The 16199-nt window shown below is 45.7% G+C and overlaps 1 protein-coding gene across 12 annotated transcripts in view; it reads right to left on the reverse strand.

Moving 5' to 3' along the window:
- Window positions 1-16199, reverse strand: part of ADD1 (adducin 1) — a 634474-nt gene that overhangs the window by 348260 nt on the left and 270015 nt on the right. For 6 of the 12 annotated variants that reach the window (XM_078678558.1, XM_078678561.1, XM_078678553.1 and 3 more), the window contains 2 exons: window positions 12533-12746; window positions 2059-2221 (listed from right to left, as the gene is read on the reverse strand). In XM_078678558.1, the coding sequence (XP_078534684.1) occupies window positions 2059-2221; window positions 12533-12727 (358 nt within the window). In that variant the 5' untranslated portion in view covers window positions 12728-12746. Of the gene's footprint in view, window positions 1-2058; window positions 2222-12532; window positions 12749-16199 lie in introns of all 12 variants that reach the window. The other 6 variants (XM_078678557.1, XM_078678563.1, XM_078678551.1 and 3 more) reach the window with 1 other exon arrangement.

Consider the following 16199-nt stretch of genomic DNA (forward strand, 5'->3'; position numbering starts at 1 on the left):
ATATCGCTATATGCAGACAACATATTATACCTAACGTCCCCAGTACGCTCCATTAAATGCCTTTTGGATATATGTGCGGCCTATGGGCGAATATCAGGGTACACCATCAATTGGAAAAAGTCACTTCTTTATGTCCTACACGGCTCCCTCCCACGGCTCCCACATGGCTGTGCACTTCAGATAGCAACTAATGGCTTTAAATACCTTGGGATATTTGTACACATGATCATGCACAATTCACTGCAAAAAACTTGACACAGCCCTTGACGAGATTCAAAAGAGAGGACAAATATTGGCGCACACTGCTGTTGACACTACTGGGAAGGGCTGCCCTTTTCAAAAGCATGGCACTTCCCAGGTTTTTTTATGCACTGCAGAATACACCGTTCCCTGTCCCCTCTACATACTTCACAGCGATAAATGCGGAAGTGACGACATTGCTATGGGACGGGAAAACTCCCTGTATAGCTATGCAAAAACTCACCAGAAGCTGGTATGATGGCGGGATTGCTCTTCCTGATATAAGAATGTACTATTGGGCTTCCCAGTTTGTGGCTATTAACCAATGGCTCCATGTCCCCCAAGAGGATTAAGCGTTTCGGATGAATAGACATCTTAGCCCCGTCAGGGATCATTGGGGCACTCTACAACAAAACGAGACAGCACAGCCTCACAGGCCCAACAGCCCACACAGGGTTCGAGGCGCAAAGGACATTAGGCTGGGAAGGGGTGGTCACACAAGCAATGCCGTTATGGGATACAAAGAGACTAGGCATGCTGCGCAACACCAAAGGCTTTCACAGCTGGGATTTGATAGGAATATCGAAAGTCGGAGATCTGTGGCAAAAGGGAGAGATGGTCACATTTGCCCATCTTCAGGCCACTTACGGCTTAGCGCAGACAGAACTATTTTGTTACGTGCAGATCAGGCACGCACTTCAGTCCTTACTACCACCAGGAACGCGACCCAAAGAATCCTCCCCGCTAGAGGATAGTCTTTTAACAGAACATCTCCACAAAAAGGCAATTTCGCAGACCTATCGGAAAATAGTAAATAACCGCCCAGACCCCACGACTGCAGAAGCGCCGGGACGCCCCTTGGCTGGGGCATCTGTGCGCTATAGAAGTATTACTAACATAACATAACATAACATAAAACATAACATAACATAAAACATAACATAACATAACTGCGCTGAAGACCAAATGGGAGCTAGAAGTGGGGGACATAGATAAGGCTGATTGGCAGGAGGTGCTTGCATCCCCTAGAGAGGCTGAATTATCATCAAGACTTAGATTAGTGCAATTAAAAATCTTACACCGCACGTATTATACCAGGACACTATTGCATATGATACACCGCATTGATACGCCACTTTGCCTCAGACAGTGGAGAAATAGGTACATTTTACCACACTATGTGGCTATGCCCAGAGAAAGCGTGCTACTGGATGGCGGTGATGCGTACGCTCTCCCAAGTCACGTGTGTCACAATTTTTCCAGATCCGAGGTGCTGTCTCCTCAATATCTGGGAACCCACAGATTTAAAAAAGGTTGCGCAGGACTGGGTAACTCTAGGTATGACAGTAGCAAAACGGAATATTGCACAACATTGGGGTTCCAGACAAAGCCCTACTCTTAATCTATGGTGCATGGATATGGACATGGCGATGACGGCGGAAAAGTCTGTATATGTCCACCGAGGGTGCCCCAAAAAATGGACAAAGGTCTGGGGTGGTTGGAACACTTATCGAGGCAACATATGTGAGCCCCCCCATTAGATGAGTCCGAGTCGGATACTAGTGAATGAGCACTGTATGATATTTATGGATCACGCTCTGAGAGTTCACTTGGGCAAATGGGTCTGGGAGGATAAGTCTCTAATATGGAAAAAGATAGAATCATTGTCTGTACAATATTCCATCTAAGTCGGTACAATATTCCATCTATGTCTGTACACCATGTGAAATATACTGTCAATGTAACACTAAGCGAAATGTTAAAAAAGATCGTTAAAAAAATGTAAAATACAAAATTGTTTCACTACTATGCACTCACTCATGTTGATGGAAGCCATTCCACCTTGTGGGGTTGCAGGGTATACATTTGGCACGTTGGTGGTCATGAAATCTGCAATCTGTTGCAAAGCCAGCAGACCAGCAGGGTTCTTCCCCTTCTTGAACTGGTCTTGAATCATGGACTCCAGCTCATCACAAAAAGCCTAAAATAGAGTAAAATCGAGTGAAATATTTCTCTCAGTGAAGGGAGGCGCAGGATCATAACTTTTAGACGTTTTTGTAAAAGAGATCTCCAGTGTAACAATGTGCGCCTTCTCTGCGGCATAGCGCTTTTCACAAAATGACAGCTCAGACAAATTCAATAACAATTACAAAGTTATAAAATGTTTCTTTCAATGGAAAATAATAAGGAATCTCAGAATTCATCCCCATAATTGACTGTTTCAAAGTCCTGCCCAACAATCAGTACATCTCATAAAAGACATACAGGAGGGGGTGCTGTGTAACATCCTGGGAGGCAAATCAATTCCATGACAGTAATGAAATTCACCAAAATATACTTCAGAGCTCCCTTTAATTCTATATATACACAAGGCATAGGACCAAGGGGAAAACACAACAAAACTGCTTTTATAACAGGGGTCCTACCTACCAATATTTCTTTCACAACTGAATAAATCCAACAGAACCAGACCACACTATGTTTTTGTTATTTTGCCATATTTGATTTATTTTTAATACTTTTTTCATCCTTTACAAAAAAATCCATTGTTCAGTATTTATTATAAAACAGATGCACATTTTACAAATTCATCAATAAATTTAAAATGCTCAGACTTCAAAACACCACTCCTACACTCGACCTCATATGTCACACTCCACTTACATCCCATTCACACTACAAATTATTCACTCATCATACACCAATACGGAGATCGATTGTTTTCTAAAATCAATAGTAATGAAACAAATCAAGGAAAACTGTACTTACCCTTTACATGCTGGCACTATCCCTGCAATCTAGTGTTGGCCGTGGATACCAAGTTTTTATTAGAAAAATACATTTTGGCTTTGAGGTAACTCGTGATACCTCCCCCGAAACCTACAATGCATCGGGACACAGACTCCAACTAAGGTTGTGTTTTTCACCACAAATAGGAGTAAGTAGGCGTTTAGTGGTGAATTAGTAAAAGTATGTGTAGCTAGTAGAGTAAAATGTATACAGAAGTGATGTTAATGAAACGTCTCCTATCTGGGGAGGTAGGTAGGTGCATGTATATCTATAGCACTAAAAGCAGAAAATTGATTGTCACAGGTAAGTAGTGTTTTCTGTTTGCAGCATGTGCTGGTGTAGATCATGTGCTATTCACACTGCGCACCCGTGAAGATCATTACTTGGAATACGCGAGGCCTGAATTAACAGCAAAAGGCGAGGTTGGTTCTGGCATACCTGAAGCGCCATGGTGCAGATATTTGCTTTCTTCAGGAAGTACGCCTGACCAAACCTACTGCTGCGCTGGAGTGGCGAGCAACATGTGCCGTGCTATTTCAATTATACAAGGGGGGTGGCCATTCTTATTAGGAAGGGGCTGCACTGGTGCACGCCGGTGGATACATGAGATTACCAGGGGATATGTGTGCTGCTGGCTGGCACCTTGGAGGGTCACCCATTTAGGCTTGTGTCTGTGTATGGGCCTAAGGCCGCTGACCTCGATTTCTTAGAGGAACTCTGGAGACATGTGGATACGCTTGGACCAGGTGAGGTAGTGTGGGGAGGGGAATTCAATGTTATTTTAATATTGCAGTATGATAGGCCAGGGGTCTCCCGTCGCCCTCCACCTTGGGCAGCCCCCTAACTTGTGTCTTTATTAACTGATAATGGGTTAGTAGATGTTTGAAGGGCCAGGCTCGCGGATATCGAGGAGGGAACTTGTGCGTCTTCAGCTAATTCCTCCAGGTGGAAGGTTGATTACTGGCTTACGTCCAGAGATGTGGACGCAAGGGTGGCTGCTGTATCCCATTTGCTGAGGACACTCTCGGATCACTCCCTGTTAGTTCTTGAGCTCGTGGTTCCAGACTATTCCGGGAGATCCCGCCTGGATCCCTGAGGGATCAGGCATTTCGCAAGGCCATAAGCGGGCGTTAGTTGAATTCTTTAGTCATAACGAAGGCACAGTGGAATCCCCTTCCGTGCTCTGGGAGGTGTGCAAATCAGTGATCAGAGGGGAATAAATCGCGAAGGAAGCTGGAGTTCTACGAGAGCTTCAGGGAGACCTACAAAGGCTTGAGAAAGAGATAAGAGCTCCTGAGAGGAGTACTATGCTACTCTGCGGACAGAACTGCTGGGCAGCATACCCAGCAAAATAGACAAATTTGAGGAGGCCGCACTGCGCGAAACGTACTATAATGGGACGGAAGCACAAGCCAGAAGATATGGTTTAGGGGATTGGGCAGGGAAGACTCTTGCTGGCCTGTTCCGTAAATCCGGGGCTAATGACTGCATTGCGCAATGACGAGGATTAGCTGGCGATTGGCCAGGTGGCAGTGCAGGAGGCAATGTTGTCTTTTTATTCCTCTTTGTATCGTACAGCACAGGTGCAGATCCCCCAGATTTTCTGTCATTCTTTTGACTCTATCCAATTGCTGTGGCTTGGGTAAGGACAGCGCCGTTTCTTAGACGAACCCTTTACAGGGGAAGAGGTAATTCAAGTTATCACGGCTCTCCCGGACGATTAAGCTCCAGGCCTGGGTAGACTGTCCGCAGCGGTGCATAAGGCATATGCACCCCTCTTTGCCCCACACCTGATAAATATGTTCAGTGAGTCCCTGTAAAAGGGTGAATTACTTCCTTAGAGAGGCACCCATTGTTACCATCTTGAAGCCCAAAATAGACCCGCAGCGTTGTGAGTCACACAGGCCCCTAGCCATGATTAATGTGGATAATAAAATTCTGGCTTAGTTGCGTCACTGCTTCCCCTAAATCCACCCAGATCAATTGGGATTTGTTCCGGGAAGGGCTAGCGTGCAATACTTACTGGTTGTATCCCACACAGTTCATCGCACATGCAGCTCCGGAGCATGATTATGCGGAGACACAGCCACTCCCTCTTGTAATATACAGGGCGCAGCCGTGTCCGCGGGTGGGGGCACCATTTGGTCCTGGCATGAGCTTCGTCGGCACGCTCGGATAATGGCTTGTTTGCTCCCTCGGTTCCATTGATCAGACACCGAGATTTCCTTTTACCCAGGACATGTGTGATAGACTAAGGCGTCTCCAGCTTACCACTATTGGAGCATCATTCCCAGAGGGTTTATTTCGCCACAGCAAGTGCTTGAGGGGGATATGGTGACTTTGCTTGATCGATTTACCAATTACCAGCTGAGGACACCGATGCGCGACTCCTATGTTTCATTCCCCATGCCACCAACCACATTGTTTGTATGACAGTTTTCTAGGGTACCCTTCCCCGTGCAAGTTGATCACTAGATTGTATTCTGAAATGCAGTGCACTGCACCTGTTTGAACACCCACTGATGTTTAGACTGGGAGGATTTGTTGAGAGTGCCCATTCCGGAAGATAAATGGACTTTGTTGCGCCTAGTCAAGGTAACTATTGCCCAATTATAGGTTGCGACTGATCCACTTTAAGTTTCTGCACAGGTTGTTTGTACCGCACACCTGAGTGGCTGTGTAGACGGGGACTCTTGGATGCGCCCTGCGTCCCCTGTGCAAATATTTTGCATCTGTTGTGTGACTGCCCCAGGGTTCAGCGATACTGTGAAGCATTATGGATGCTGTAGGAGAGAGGACAGGACTGCGACTAAACCAGACGACTCCAAGGCCGGACTGGCAATTTCGGGCACCGGGCAATCCCCCGGTAAGCTGGATGGGGTGGGGGCCGGTTTTATGATAGGGGCCAGTTGCTGTTGCTGGGGGCCGATTTGGCCGTGTCGGACCGACCGTGCAAAGTAAAGTCGAACATAATTAAATACACAGGGGGTTGGGAGAGCCGCGAACATGTCCTTGCCGGATTGCCCCATTACCTCATGGTCATTGTAGTTCCATATTCTTCGTTTTCGTGGCCAGTGCCCGTATATTCTCAAATCATATCCCTAGACACGTGTTTCTGGTTAAATACCTTCATCAGTAGGGAAAAATATTTTCAGAGGTTGCTTGACATGCCACCGTCATCTCCTCAGGATTATTACCACTCTCGGTGTGCACGGGCGTCTCCCAGAGCTCGTCAGCTCATGGCTCACGGGAGTCATTTAATATAATACACAGGGGGTTGGGAGAGCCGCGAACATGTCCTTGCCGGATTGCCCCATTACCTCACCTTTTTTTCCCTACTGACGATTGAGGAATCATGAAACACGTGTCTAGGGATACGAATTGGAAATTAATAATGCAGCACTGGCAATGAACACTTTGAACTGAGTATTGAGCGAGAAATCAAGAACTACATGAACCATCATGCAAGAGGTAATTACGTTGGGGCATGTCAGCGGTGCGCTCCCACCCCCTAATAGTTCAAACATAATTAACATTGCATTAAGCACAACCATGCCGCCTGAGCACAGCACAACGATTCTCCTGCATAAAATGCTGGTGCTCGGTCCGAGTCCGTGACGTGAGCAGTGACCCGCCGGCCGATATCAATTTCATTTAGGCAGCAAGCAGCCTGCTGCCTACTATACCAGACTCATTATAATTTATTGTAAAATAACACCGGACCATGTGATCATTGATCATGAGTGACGTAGACGTGCGCAGATGTCACCGCCTCCGCGTCTGCGCGCCGTGGTTTTAGTTAGCTGTGGGGTCTGTTGCCTGGTGATGCTCATGCGCATTTGGCTCGAGCAATAAAAAGTGCTTGTGACTCTCTGAGGCGAGTCAGGCATCTCAGAGGTCAGGGAATGGGAAAGAAGAGCGAGGCACCCCATAATTTTATTCCCCCTGTCTGAACTGCCACCCGTAGGTGAGTCAATTTATGACTGGACACCGTCCAGTCGTTTAAATTGCATGCTATCCTATCCTTAAATCCTCCTGCTCCTGGCCTGCTCTGATTAATCCGCGGTGGTGGTCGGGGCCTAGGCCCCTGTCTTGCCCCTTAGCCTAGGCCCCTTTTGCTTTTAATTCTTTCTGGCCCCGTCCCAAGTTCCGTCTGTCGCGACCGTGGCAGGTCAGATGTTGAATTATCATGGCTGAGAGCAGTGAACACGCAGGGCAGGGGACAGGCCGGGAGCAGCGTCCACACCGGAGAGGCACTTAGCACGTGTGTGCAGGCTGGGGACAGAGTGCACGTAGGTCAGGCACAGTGGTTGGGAGCAGATCTTCCCACGCAGGCAGCAGGACGCGTTCAGAACAGCTGCTTGCAGGATGGACACCGTTCCACGTAGAACAAGGAGTGGCACTTGTGTGCAGGGTTGACGCAGGACATGCACAGGGCGGCTGTGTTCAGGAAGAGAGAGTTTCTTCTCAGCACAGGTCCTGTATGGAGGCAGTGAGCAGTGTCCATTGGAGGGGGGCACAGAAGGCGCGCACAGGTTGATTGAGGTGTTTGTGCAGAATGGCTGTCTACACTACAGGCTGGGTGAGTTTCCTCTTAGCACAGGTCCTGTAAGCAGACTGGGAGCAGTGTCCAGACGGGGGAGGGGGGCACAGAAGGCACCCACAGGTTGATTGAAGTGTCCACGCCGGACAAGCACGGAAGGCTTTCTACACTACAGGCTGGGAGAGTTTCCTTTCAGCACCGATCCTGTGAGCAGGCTGGGAGCATTGTCCATACAGGAAGGCACAGAAGGGGAGTGCAAGTTGATTGAAGTAATTAGCCACGAAGATCAGGTCCTTACCACAGATGAGCAGACTAGGCAGTTTTCAAACAGAACAGTCTAAGATCAAATCCGTGTGATCTTGGAGATTTTCCCCGCAGAAAGATACTGTAGCTCGCTCGATTGTGCAGGATGCGGCAGCGGGCCATCCACGCAGGACAGGCTCGTAATATCTCTGTGCAGGCTGGATTAAATTATTCGTACAGTTGGACAGGTTTAGAGCATCTCTGAGCAAAGCGTATGAAGTATTTGTGCAGAAGGACATGTTCTGAGTACTTTAGTGCAGGCGAGGTGAAGTATCATCGTAGGACAGGCACAGGGCACCTCTGTGCAGACTGTGCGCCGTACGATACGCAGCAGGACATGTACAGGGCACCTCTGTGCAGGGTGCACACCGGGATCCACACAGGGCAGGTACAGGGCACCTCTGTGCAGGCTGCGCCCCGTGGCCCACGAAGGACAGGTGCAGGGCACCTCTGTGTAGGCTGCGCGCCATGGTCCACGCAGGGCAGGTACAGGGTACCTCTGTGCAGCCTGCGCGCCGTGGTCCATGCAGCAGGACAGGCGTGGGGTACCTTTGTGCAGGCTGCAAGTAGTGTCCACGTAGAAGTCAGATCGTACCCATGTGCAGGCATGGAGCAGGTCCTAGCAGAGGCTGGGCTAGTAGCGGTGTGCAGTCTGGGATCGGCATCCCCTCAGTGTCCACCCAGGACAGGCGCCATGCACCTGTGTCTAACTCAGCCTGGAAGTCTGGTCCACACAGGGCAGGAGTAGCACCCACAGTTCACGGCAGTGCTGTGGAAGGAGCGTCCGCGAGGCAGGTGCACCCCCACCCGTGCCCTGCTGAGGTATGTGGGCACCTCTCACCCGGCTGAGGGAGCGCGCACTTTTCACAGGGGGATTCTCAGGAGGAGGGCGGGGACTGAGAGAGGCTGTCACTCACACAGAAATAGGGGGAGGTCCGTGTATTATTATTAATAAGGGCCCCAACCAACCTCCCTCTAACACCTGTTCCCATCTGACGAGAACATTCCTATGTGCAGCACGGTGTGTACCTGTCACGGTTCGCGGCGTTGCCGCGGCCGGCCGTTCCCGCAGACACACACGGGAGGCCGGAATACTCACTTCCGGCGGAAGTTGAGTACCCGGTCTAGTCACCGGGCAGCAAGGCACAGAAGCACTTCCGGGGAAAACGCTTAAACCTCGCGTTTCCCGCCGGCTGAGTGCTTCGGATTCCAGATTCCTTCTGGGATTCCCGCTTGCCGAGACCTGCCTGTCCGGAGAAGAGCCGCGCAGGAGCCCTGCTCGGCTGTCACATCAGCCGCCCTTCCGAGCTCTCCTTAGCCTCAGCTGACTTCAAGGAGGCAAGCCGCGCTGGAGCGCTACTTTGCCTCAAGACTGCGCCATTCAGGAGCGCTTGTGTGTTTCTTCACCTGGGGGTTCCAGGAAAGTGCCCGTTTTTGTTTTCTTAAACCCTTGGTGCGCAGGAGCGCCTTGAGGGTGTTTATTGAACCTGGATTGTGTTTTGGGGTTTACACTTTCGGTTTCCCACCGCGCAGGAGCGCTAAAGGGAAATAACTCAGCCTACAGACTCGGGTTCCTTACCAGGGATGCCACAGGTTGAGTGGTTGCTTCCAGTTTTCAGCTACCCGCGCAGGAGTGCTTTCTTTTTGTTTTAGCTTGGGTGAAACGCGCAGGAGTGCTTTCTTTAGTTTGAACTTGGCGATAACGCGCAGGAGCGCCATACCTCGCTATTCACATCCGGAGCTGTACTCATCTGGGGACCTTTCTTCCCGGGAGCTTTGGTGAGTCCTCAAGGGGTAACTAGTCCGGTGTGTGTATGTGGGGGTGGTTCCTTTTAGGGTCTGCTTCAGTTTCTGATCTATCTTCTTTGGTTTCCAGTTGACACCGGGACGCCCCGCCAGCTCCACGCCATCCTTAACCCTACACCCTGGCTCCCATCCCTGCGTCCATCTCATCCCTGCTGGGTATTGTCTTCCACGAGGGTCAGGTGGGTACAGGGACGGGTGCTCTTGTCGTCTCTGCGGAATCGCGTCACAAGCAAAGGTAAGACTTGTGGGGCAACCTGACAGTACCACGGTGTGAGTGAGTACCAGCGCTGCACAGGTGCAACGCGCCGCATTACAGGCACAGGCTTATATTTACTCATTTAACTGCAGCAGCACACCCAGCACTATGTCTGCATCAGGGATGTGTACGAACTGAATGTTAACAATGTAACCAAGTAATAGATGGAATTAAACCCCAACAATAAGTAACACCTTTTGATTGTTTTATTATCTGAATTTATGTAGCGTTTGCTACCTGATTTTTAGCACTGCGAATTACGGTCACCAAAAATCAATGCTTCCCGTTTCATCAACTTCAACAAGATGACAGGCTGAGCCGGCCCGGTTAGCTTTCAAACCCGTGACCTGCAGGCTAACAAGTCTCTCTTGGGCTCCAGTATTAGACATTTTTTCCAAATGTACTCTTCAGTGGTGGTCAGACTCGCTCGCTGTACTCACTATGCACACCTGGGGGGCTGATCTGACAACATTTTCCAGGGCTGGTTTGGGTTCCGAGTCCGGCCCTGCACGTCTCTTACAGCCCTGTGAGGATATGTTAAAGAAGTCCCCCCAGAGCTTAGTAGGCTAGTTGCGCTGTTGCTGCTCCTGGGTAAGCGGAGGGTTACAATGTGCTGGGGCAGTCAACTGTGCCTTCGTCTGGAGGATTGGCTCAGAGACGCTACGTATTCCCAGAGCCAGCTAGCGACCTACTGGGATTTGATGCAGATCTCCTCCCATCCCAGAGACTTATGGGAACCATTTCAGGCCTATATGCACGCGCGTCAATCAGCTGATGGCACAGCTCATCAGGACTGTGAAATAGTGATGCACTGCACATTCCCCCGTCAATAGGTGACTTATGCAAACTGCAGGCGACTATGAGATGGCTACCTGCGGGTAGATTTTATGGTCAGGTTTGGTCGCTTATCCCTGCCAGGCATAGGTTCATGAGCCTGTGTGTTGCGGTGTCAGCCTCTCTCTCCTTCTTCCTTCTCTCTTTGTGTTCTCCTTTTCTCTTAAATTCCTCCTTGTTATCCCATGATTATTATTGAAGCAGATGGCCCAATGCAACTACTATATTTCACCGAACTGGGCAGTTAGATTGTTTCAACTGCACTCTGTCAGGTGCACAAGTGGTAAATGTTTATTCCGGTCAGAAGGATTTTATCTCTACCTGTAAAATGCATATTAAACAGATTTTTTTTTTTTAAACTAAAAAAAAAAGATTTGAGATGGAGGCATGAATTGCTTGCAAAAGTCCAACTACTACTGAAAAATATTTTTTTAACCAGATTTTTGCTGAAATTTGGCATAATTTCATCCTGCATTAGTGATCCTTATGAGTCCTTTGAATCAAAGGGTGCATCAACCTTGCTTGTTTAGCCATCACAGAGCTTTCAAAGGGCAAATACATATTCTTCAAACCACTGGCTTCTGCCCAATTTACAACTCAATTCTGGTAAAGAATTTAGATTAGGAGAAAGTATAGCACTTACAGGAAAGGTGCCTCAGGCAACTGACACTGTTACAAAGTCACATTAATGGAAGACAGTGCATTACGCAAACGCCAATAGCATAACACACCATGCTGAGGGAACTCAGAAAGAAAGCTCACTACTAAATATCTTGACTTTATCAGTAGCCTTCAATAACCCCCTGGAGTTGGGTTCCGTTTCATTTGCTCACCAAGTTCAGATCTGTCTAGGACGCATAACAATAGAACTGACTTTGGTGGAAGTAAAGCAGAGAAAAGCTCTTTGCTAGTATTCAATGTACACACAAGTCTCTTAGTGACTTCTTGAAAATAATCATTTAAGTTTTAATTGCTATGCTGATGATGCACACTTTCCAAGCATAATTGATACCAATAACTCTAAAATGAACTCCACATTTTCAACATGGAAAGACTGAATGAACGTCAATTGGCTCACTGTCAACAATAAGGAACAAAGCTTTCCGTCAGGTTGTTCCCAACTGTGATTCATCCTGAATACAGAATGGAATAGCAGTGGTTAACATTGGAAGAAATGAAAACATTACTATTTAAGCAGAGGTGAATTATGTAGCCTGGATATCTAGTGCAAGCTTACTATTGGATTTAGAAACTATCCAAATAAAAATCATATAACTTTACATTCTAGCGTTTTGAAATGTGATGCGGAAGATAAGGTATCTAGAAAAATCAACTCTGGCCAACAATTATATAAATAATGACTTTGGTTCATAATTTGCTATTCCAACTGGAATATATTTGTTTTGGATATCACTAAAAACTGCCTGAATAGTATCTGCTTGTACAGTTAACTATCTAGTGTTTTGCCTTCCCACAGTTAGCTAACCATGACTTTACTGATTTTAATTGTACGGTCACACCAATGTGCAATGAAAACTATTTCTTGTGCACCTATATTTAATAGCCTGAAGCTATCAAAATTGCGTTCTTCAAAGCTAGAAAGCCAATCACTCTGAAAAGCAGATTTTTTTTTTCCTTGAAAACTATTATTTACATACACGTTCACTTTGTTTAGGAAGAGTAATGTCAAATCAGCATGGATTATAAAGATGTAATTTCATCACAACTTCATCTCGACAGAAAACTAGTTCCATTCTTACCGGACTTTGCAGTATCATCGAGACCCTCTTCTTCTGCTCCATCATGTTGAAATCTTGACGAAGGTCGGGAGCCATGTTCCTCTCTCGTAAATAGTCTGGATTATTTTCGTCAACTCTGTCAAAGTACCTCTCTTTATGAGGAGCGGTTGTAGGAGGTGGTGAGGTCACCACCTCTGCACCCGAATCACCATTCATGGCACAATTTGATTAGTTTCTGTATAAAAACAAAATAAATGATTAATATTAAGATGCGTTTGAACCTTTCACATTCACACATTCTAAACTCCTGCATAAATTACTGTAGGTTAGCCATCAATAAGAGACACCGCTCCATAAGCTTTTAAAAATGTGAATCTACAAACATATTTCGTTTACATCTTTTTACTATAACCAACTAGTGAAAAGTCAAACCAAATATGCAGATTAACAATTTATATTAATTACCTTTACGCAAAATGCCTTCAATCTCATGTCTATTTCTCCACATAAATGTTGTGCTGTAATTGCGTCTCTCTGTGTGACCCATTTTATGTCCCCTTCTGTGGTTTTTGGGGGAGCAGGGTAACTAGACGGTAGAAATTCTAACTTTCTTTGTGACAACTTCCATAGAGAAAACAGAAATGTAACTACTTAACAACTACTCGATCTAAAAGATCCCTTAACCCTTCACTCAAGAAAGGAACTGTCAATGTATCTATAAGACATTTCACAAGACATCTGTATGGAACCATTATCGAACAAACAAGGAGTCCGAGAGAGAAAACCAAGGGCCCCCTCTTCCCAAAGTCTATTGATACTGCAAGCCCTTGTAGTAATACTTGTGGTAGTACAATACGCTTCTATGTGAGAGCAAAGGATTTTCCTGCTGCACAGTGTAGTTGAACAAACAAAAATCTACTACCCTCGGGTCTACTCCCTTTAACTATAGTCAACTAGACTGTACCTACTTCAGAAATAAGACAGTCTTCGGGTCTTCTATAAAAATGGAAGCAACATGTCATTGAAACTGCCAAGAGACAGAGAGGTGTGGCTTCAGTAAAGTCCAACCCATGTTAGTGGGGTGAATTACATGGTCTTGAATCCTCATTCCCTCCTGTGAGATTGGGAAATATGGTAGGCCACCTACACTATTACTCTACCTCTAATGCCGACCCTCCATTCGTGAAGAGCACAGGTAGGGCTAAGTAACAATGGGAGGCCTCTAAATTGTAAGAAGAGATCTCTGCGTGGATATGGAGAAAATGTATCTAAATTAAGTCACTTCACTTTATTTCACGGTTTGCAATACCCAGATTATTGAGACACTGAGTAAATAATGAGAGATGAGAAAGAAGGAAAAAACCTCTTCACTTTGCAATAATTTAGCATTTTAAGGATGAACTGATAAACGAGGTAATAAGCGGACCCCAGAGGAAGCCAGCACCATTTATCTCTTTCTACAGGCTCTGATGCAACGACCACTACCTCAAAAGGCAGTAAAACATGTTAAGCTTGTGACACACTACAGACAATTTACGATGTAATGTGTGCCAGACAACACCAAATCAAAGCAGCACAATTTGGAATAGAGTAAGCACTTTCTTTCCAAGATTTTATTTTATTTCTGTAGAGTTTGATACATCTAACCTCTGCAAGAGAAGACAAAGGTAACTAACTGCCAATGAGTTGATTATAGGCGTTTCTTGTACTGATCTCGATAAAAGTAGGATTATGCACACGTCTTTCAAAGAGGGTGTACTTCATAGGGCAGAAGGAGAGTTCGTTTTCAGAAATGTAGGTAGTGACATACGTTTGTGCCATGGTTACAAGTAGGCTTATCTTAGAAATAGTTACAACATAATTCATTACTAACTAATCATGAAGATGTGGTTCAGCTACTGCTACATTTATAACACTATTTAAAACTCTGCTTGTGAAAATCCACAGTAGCACTTATATTTAATATACACAGCCTGTACTGAAATAAAAGTCATTAGCCCAAAAACTAATCACATACGACAAACTACTTTGATTTTTTTTTTTTTTAAAGGTTGTGTTTTAGCAATGCACCCAAGATTGGGGTAAATATGTGTAATTACACAAGCTGGTGGGAAAAATAATTCTTTAAGAGGTTATAGACGTGTTATTCAGACTAGGTTGGAAGCACTTCCAATTTAATTCCCTCCTGCTGAATTCCCAAAAGAAAAACTGGCAAGGGTTTAGGAGAGAAGTGTGTTTAAACAAAGTAGTGTCACAGCAGGACTGTTTAGTAGGCAGAGTGCATTTTCTTACTCTTGAAGAGTCCTCTTCTTTGAGTCAAAAAAATCTCACAGGTTTGGCTTTCCTGGAGCTCATTATGCTAAAGAGGGAACGTGTTCTGCACTTTTCTTTTGACTAAAACTATGCCTTTTCATTCAGTATGAGGAAAGGGATTAGCCTAGAAGTCATGTTTCACAGACTACTACCAAATAAAAATATTATGGGGGCTGAAATATGCACCAGAAATAGGTTCTGGTATAAAACACAAAAGACACTGTTAGAAGTTAAAAAGAGCCGACCCGGATACTTTGAAGGTTTATATTTGGACAATGATAAATAAACATTCCAGCTGGTTATTTTGTTTGAAAAGGGCCATAAAAGAATTAGAAGACAGGGACCTCAGGTTGAAGGAGTTGCAGATACATTATTTTCTAAATTAGTAAGTAAGCAGGCTACGCTTCAATCATTCAGGCAAGATATTGAAGAATTAAGTAAAAAACAATTCACATTTTAAGTTGTTCCATATGCTATATGACCAACAGAGGGTTCCAGGTTATCTTAAGCAACTATGGCCACTGAAACGGAAAATAGCATTAATAAGATACCGCTTTGGGGTGAGCCCCTTGAAGGCATTTTAGTATGGTAAGCTTGGGCAAGGCTCAGACCATTCCTGCCATGTGTGCAGAACAAAGTCTGAGTCAATGAGGTATGTCAATTGCCCTCGCCTCCTTATACCCTTAAAAAATACTGGTTGAGAACAATGTTAATTAAGATGCTTATCTATTAGAACTGGTCAGACAGCAGTTGAAACTTGCCTCATGGGTGAATCTGGCCAGTTGACGTGTTGCTTCCTTAAATTTATGAAATTAGTTTGTAAAGAAACAAATACTTTGTATAATATAAGGTATTTGACTGTAGGATTGGACTTACGCTCCATTCTGCGACATTTCTTGCGGATACTGTTTTTTATTTTATATATGTAATGGCAACAGTTGCACTTTTTACCTGTGGTCCTATTTTAAAGAGATAATGAATTTTATTTGTGATGGCTTCTTTTAATGATTATTTATGATTTTTATCCTTATGCACTTCAGCATACACTGGAACAACATGCAAACTGCCCTACTCATACAGCTGGGCACACGTTGGACCTTATTTTTTTGCATTTTCTGAAAATTCTCTTGAAGCTGGCTTCCGATTGATCATGGTTTGGCCACTTTTTACTCCCCTTTAAGATTGCTACAGATTCGCCCTCAGAGCAGGTGACCCCACATCAGAAATGCAGTAGACCTTGGAAGCAAATGTAGCAAGCTTTGCTAGGGGATGCTCTGCAGGAGACCCCTATCACCTTCACAGGCCCCGTCGACAGAGACTTCGAGCTGGTGGACAACTGGATCTCTGTAGCTAAAGATCCAGTTGCCCCAGTGAA

This window comes from Lissotriton helveticus, chromosome 2_2 (assembly GCF_964261635.1).
Source record: "Lissotriton helveticus chromosome 2_2, aLisHel1.1, whole genome shotgun sequence".
Lineage (NCBI taxonomy): Eukaryota > Metazoa > Chordata > Amphibia > Caudata > Salamandridae > Lissotriton > Lissotriton helveticus.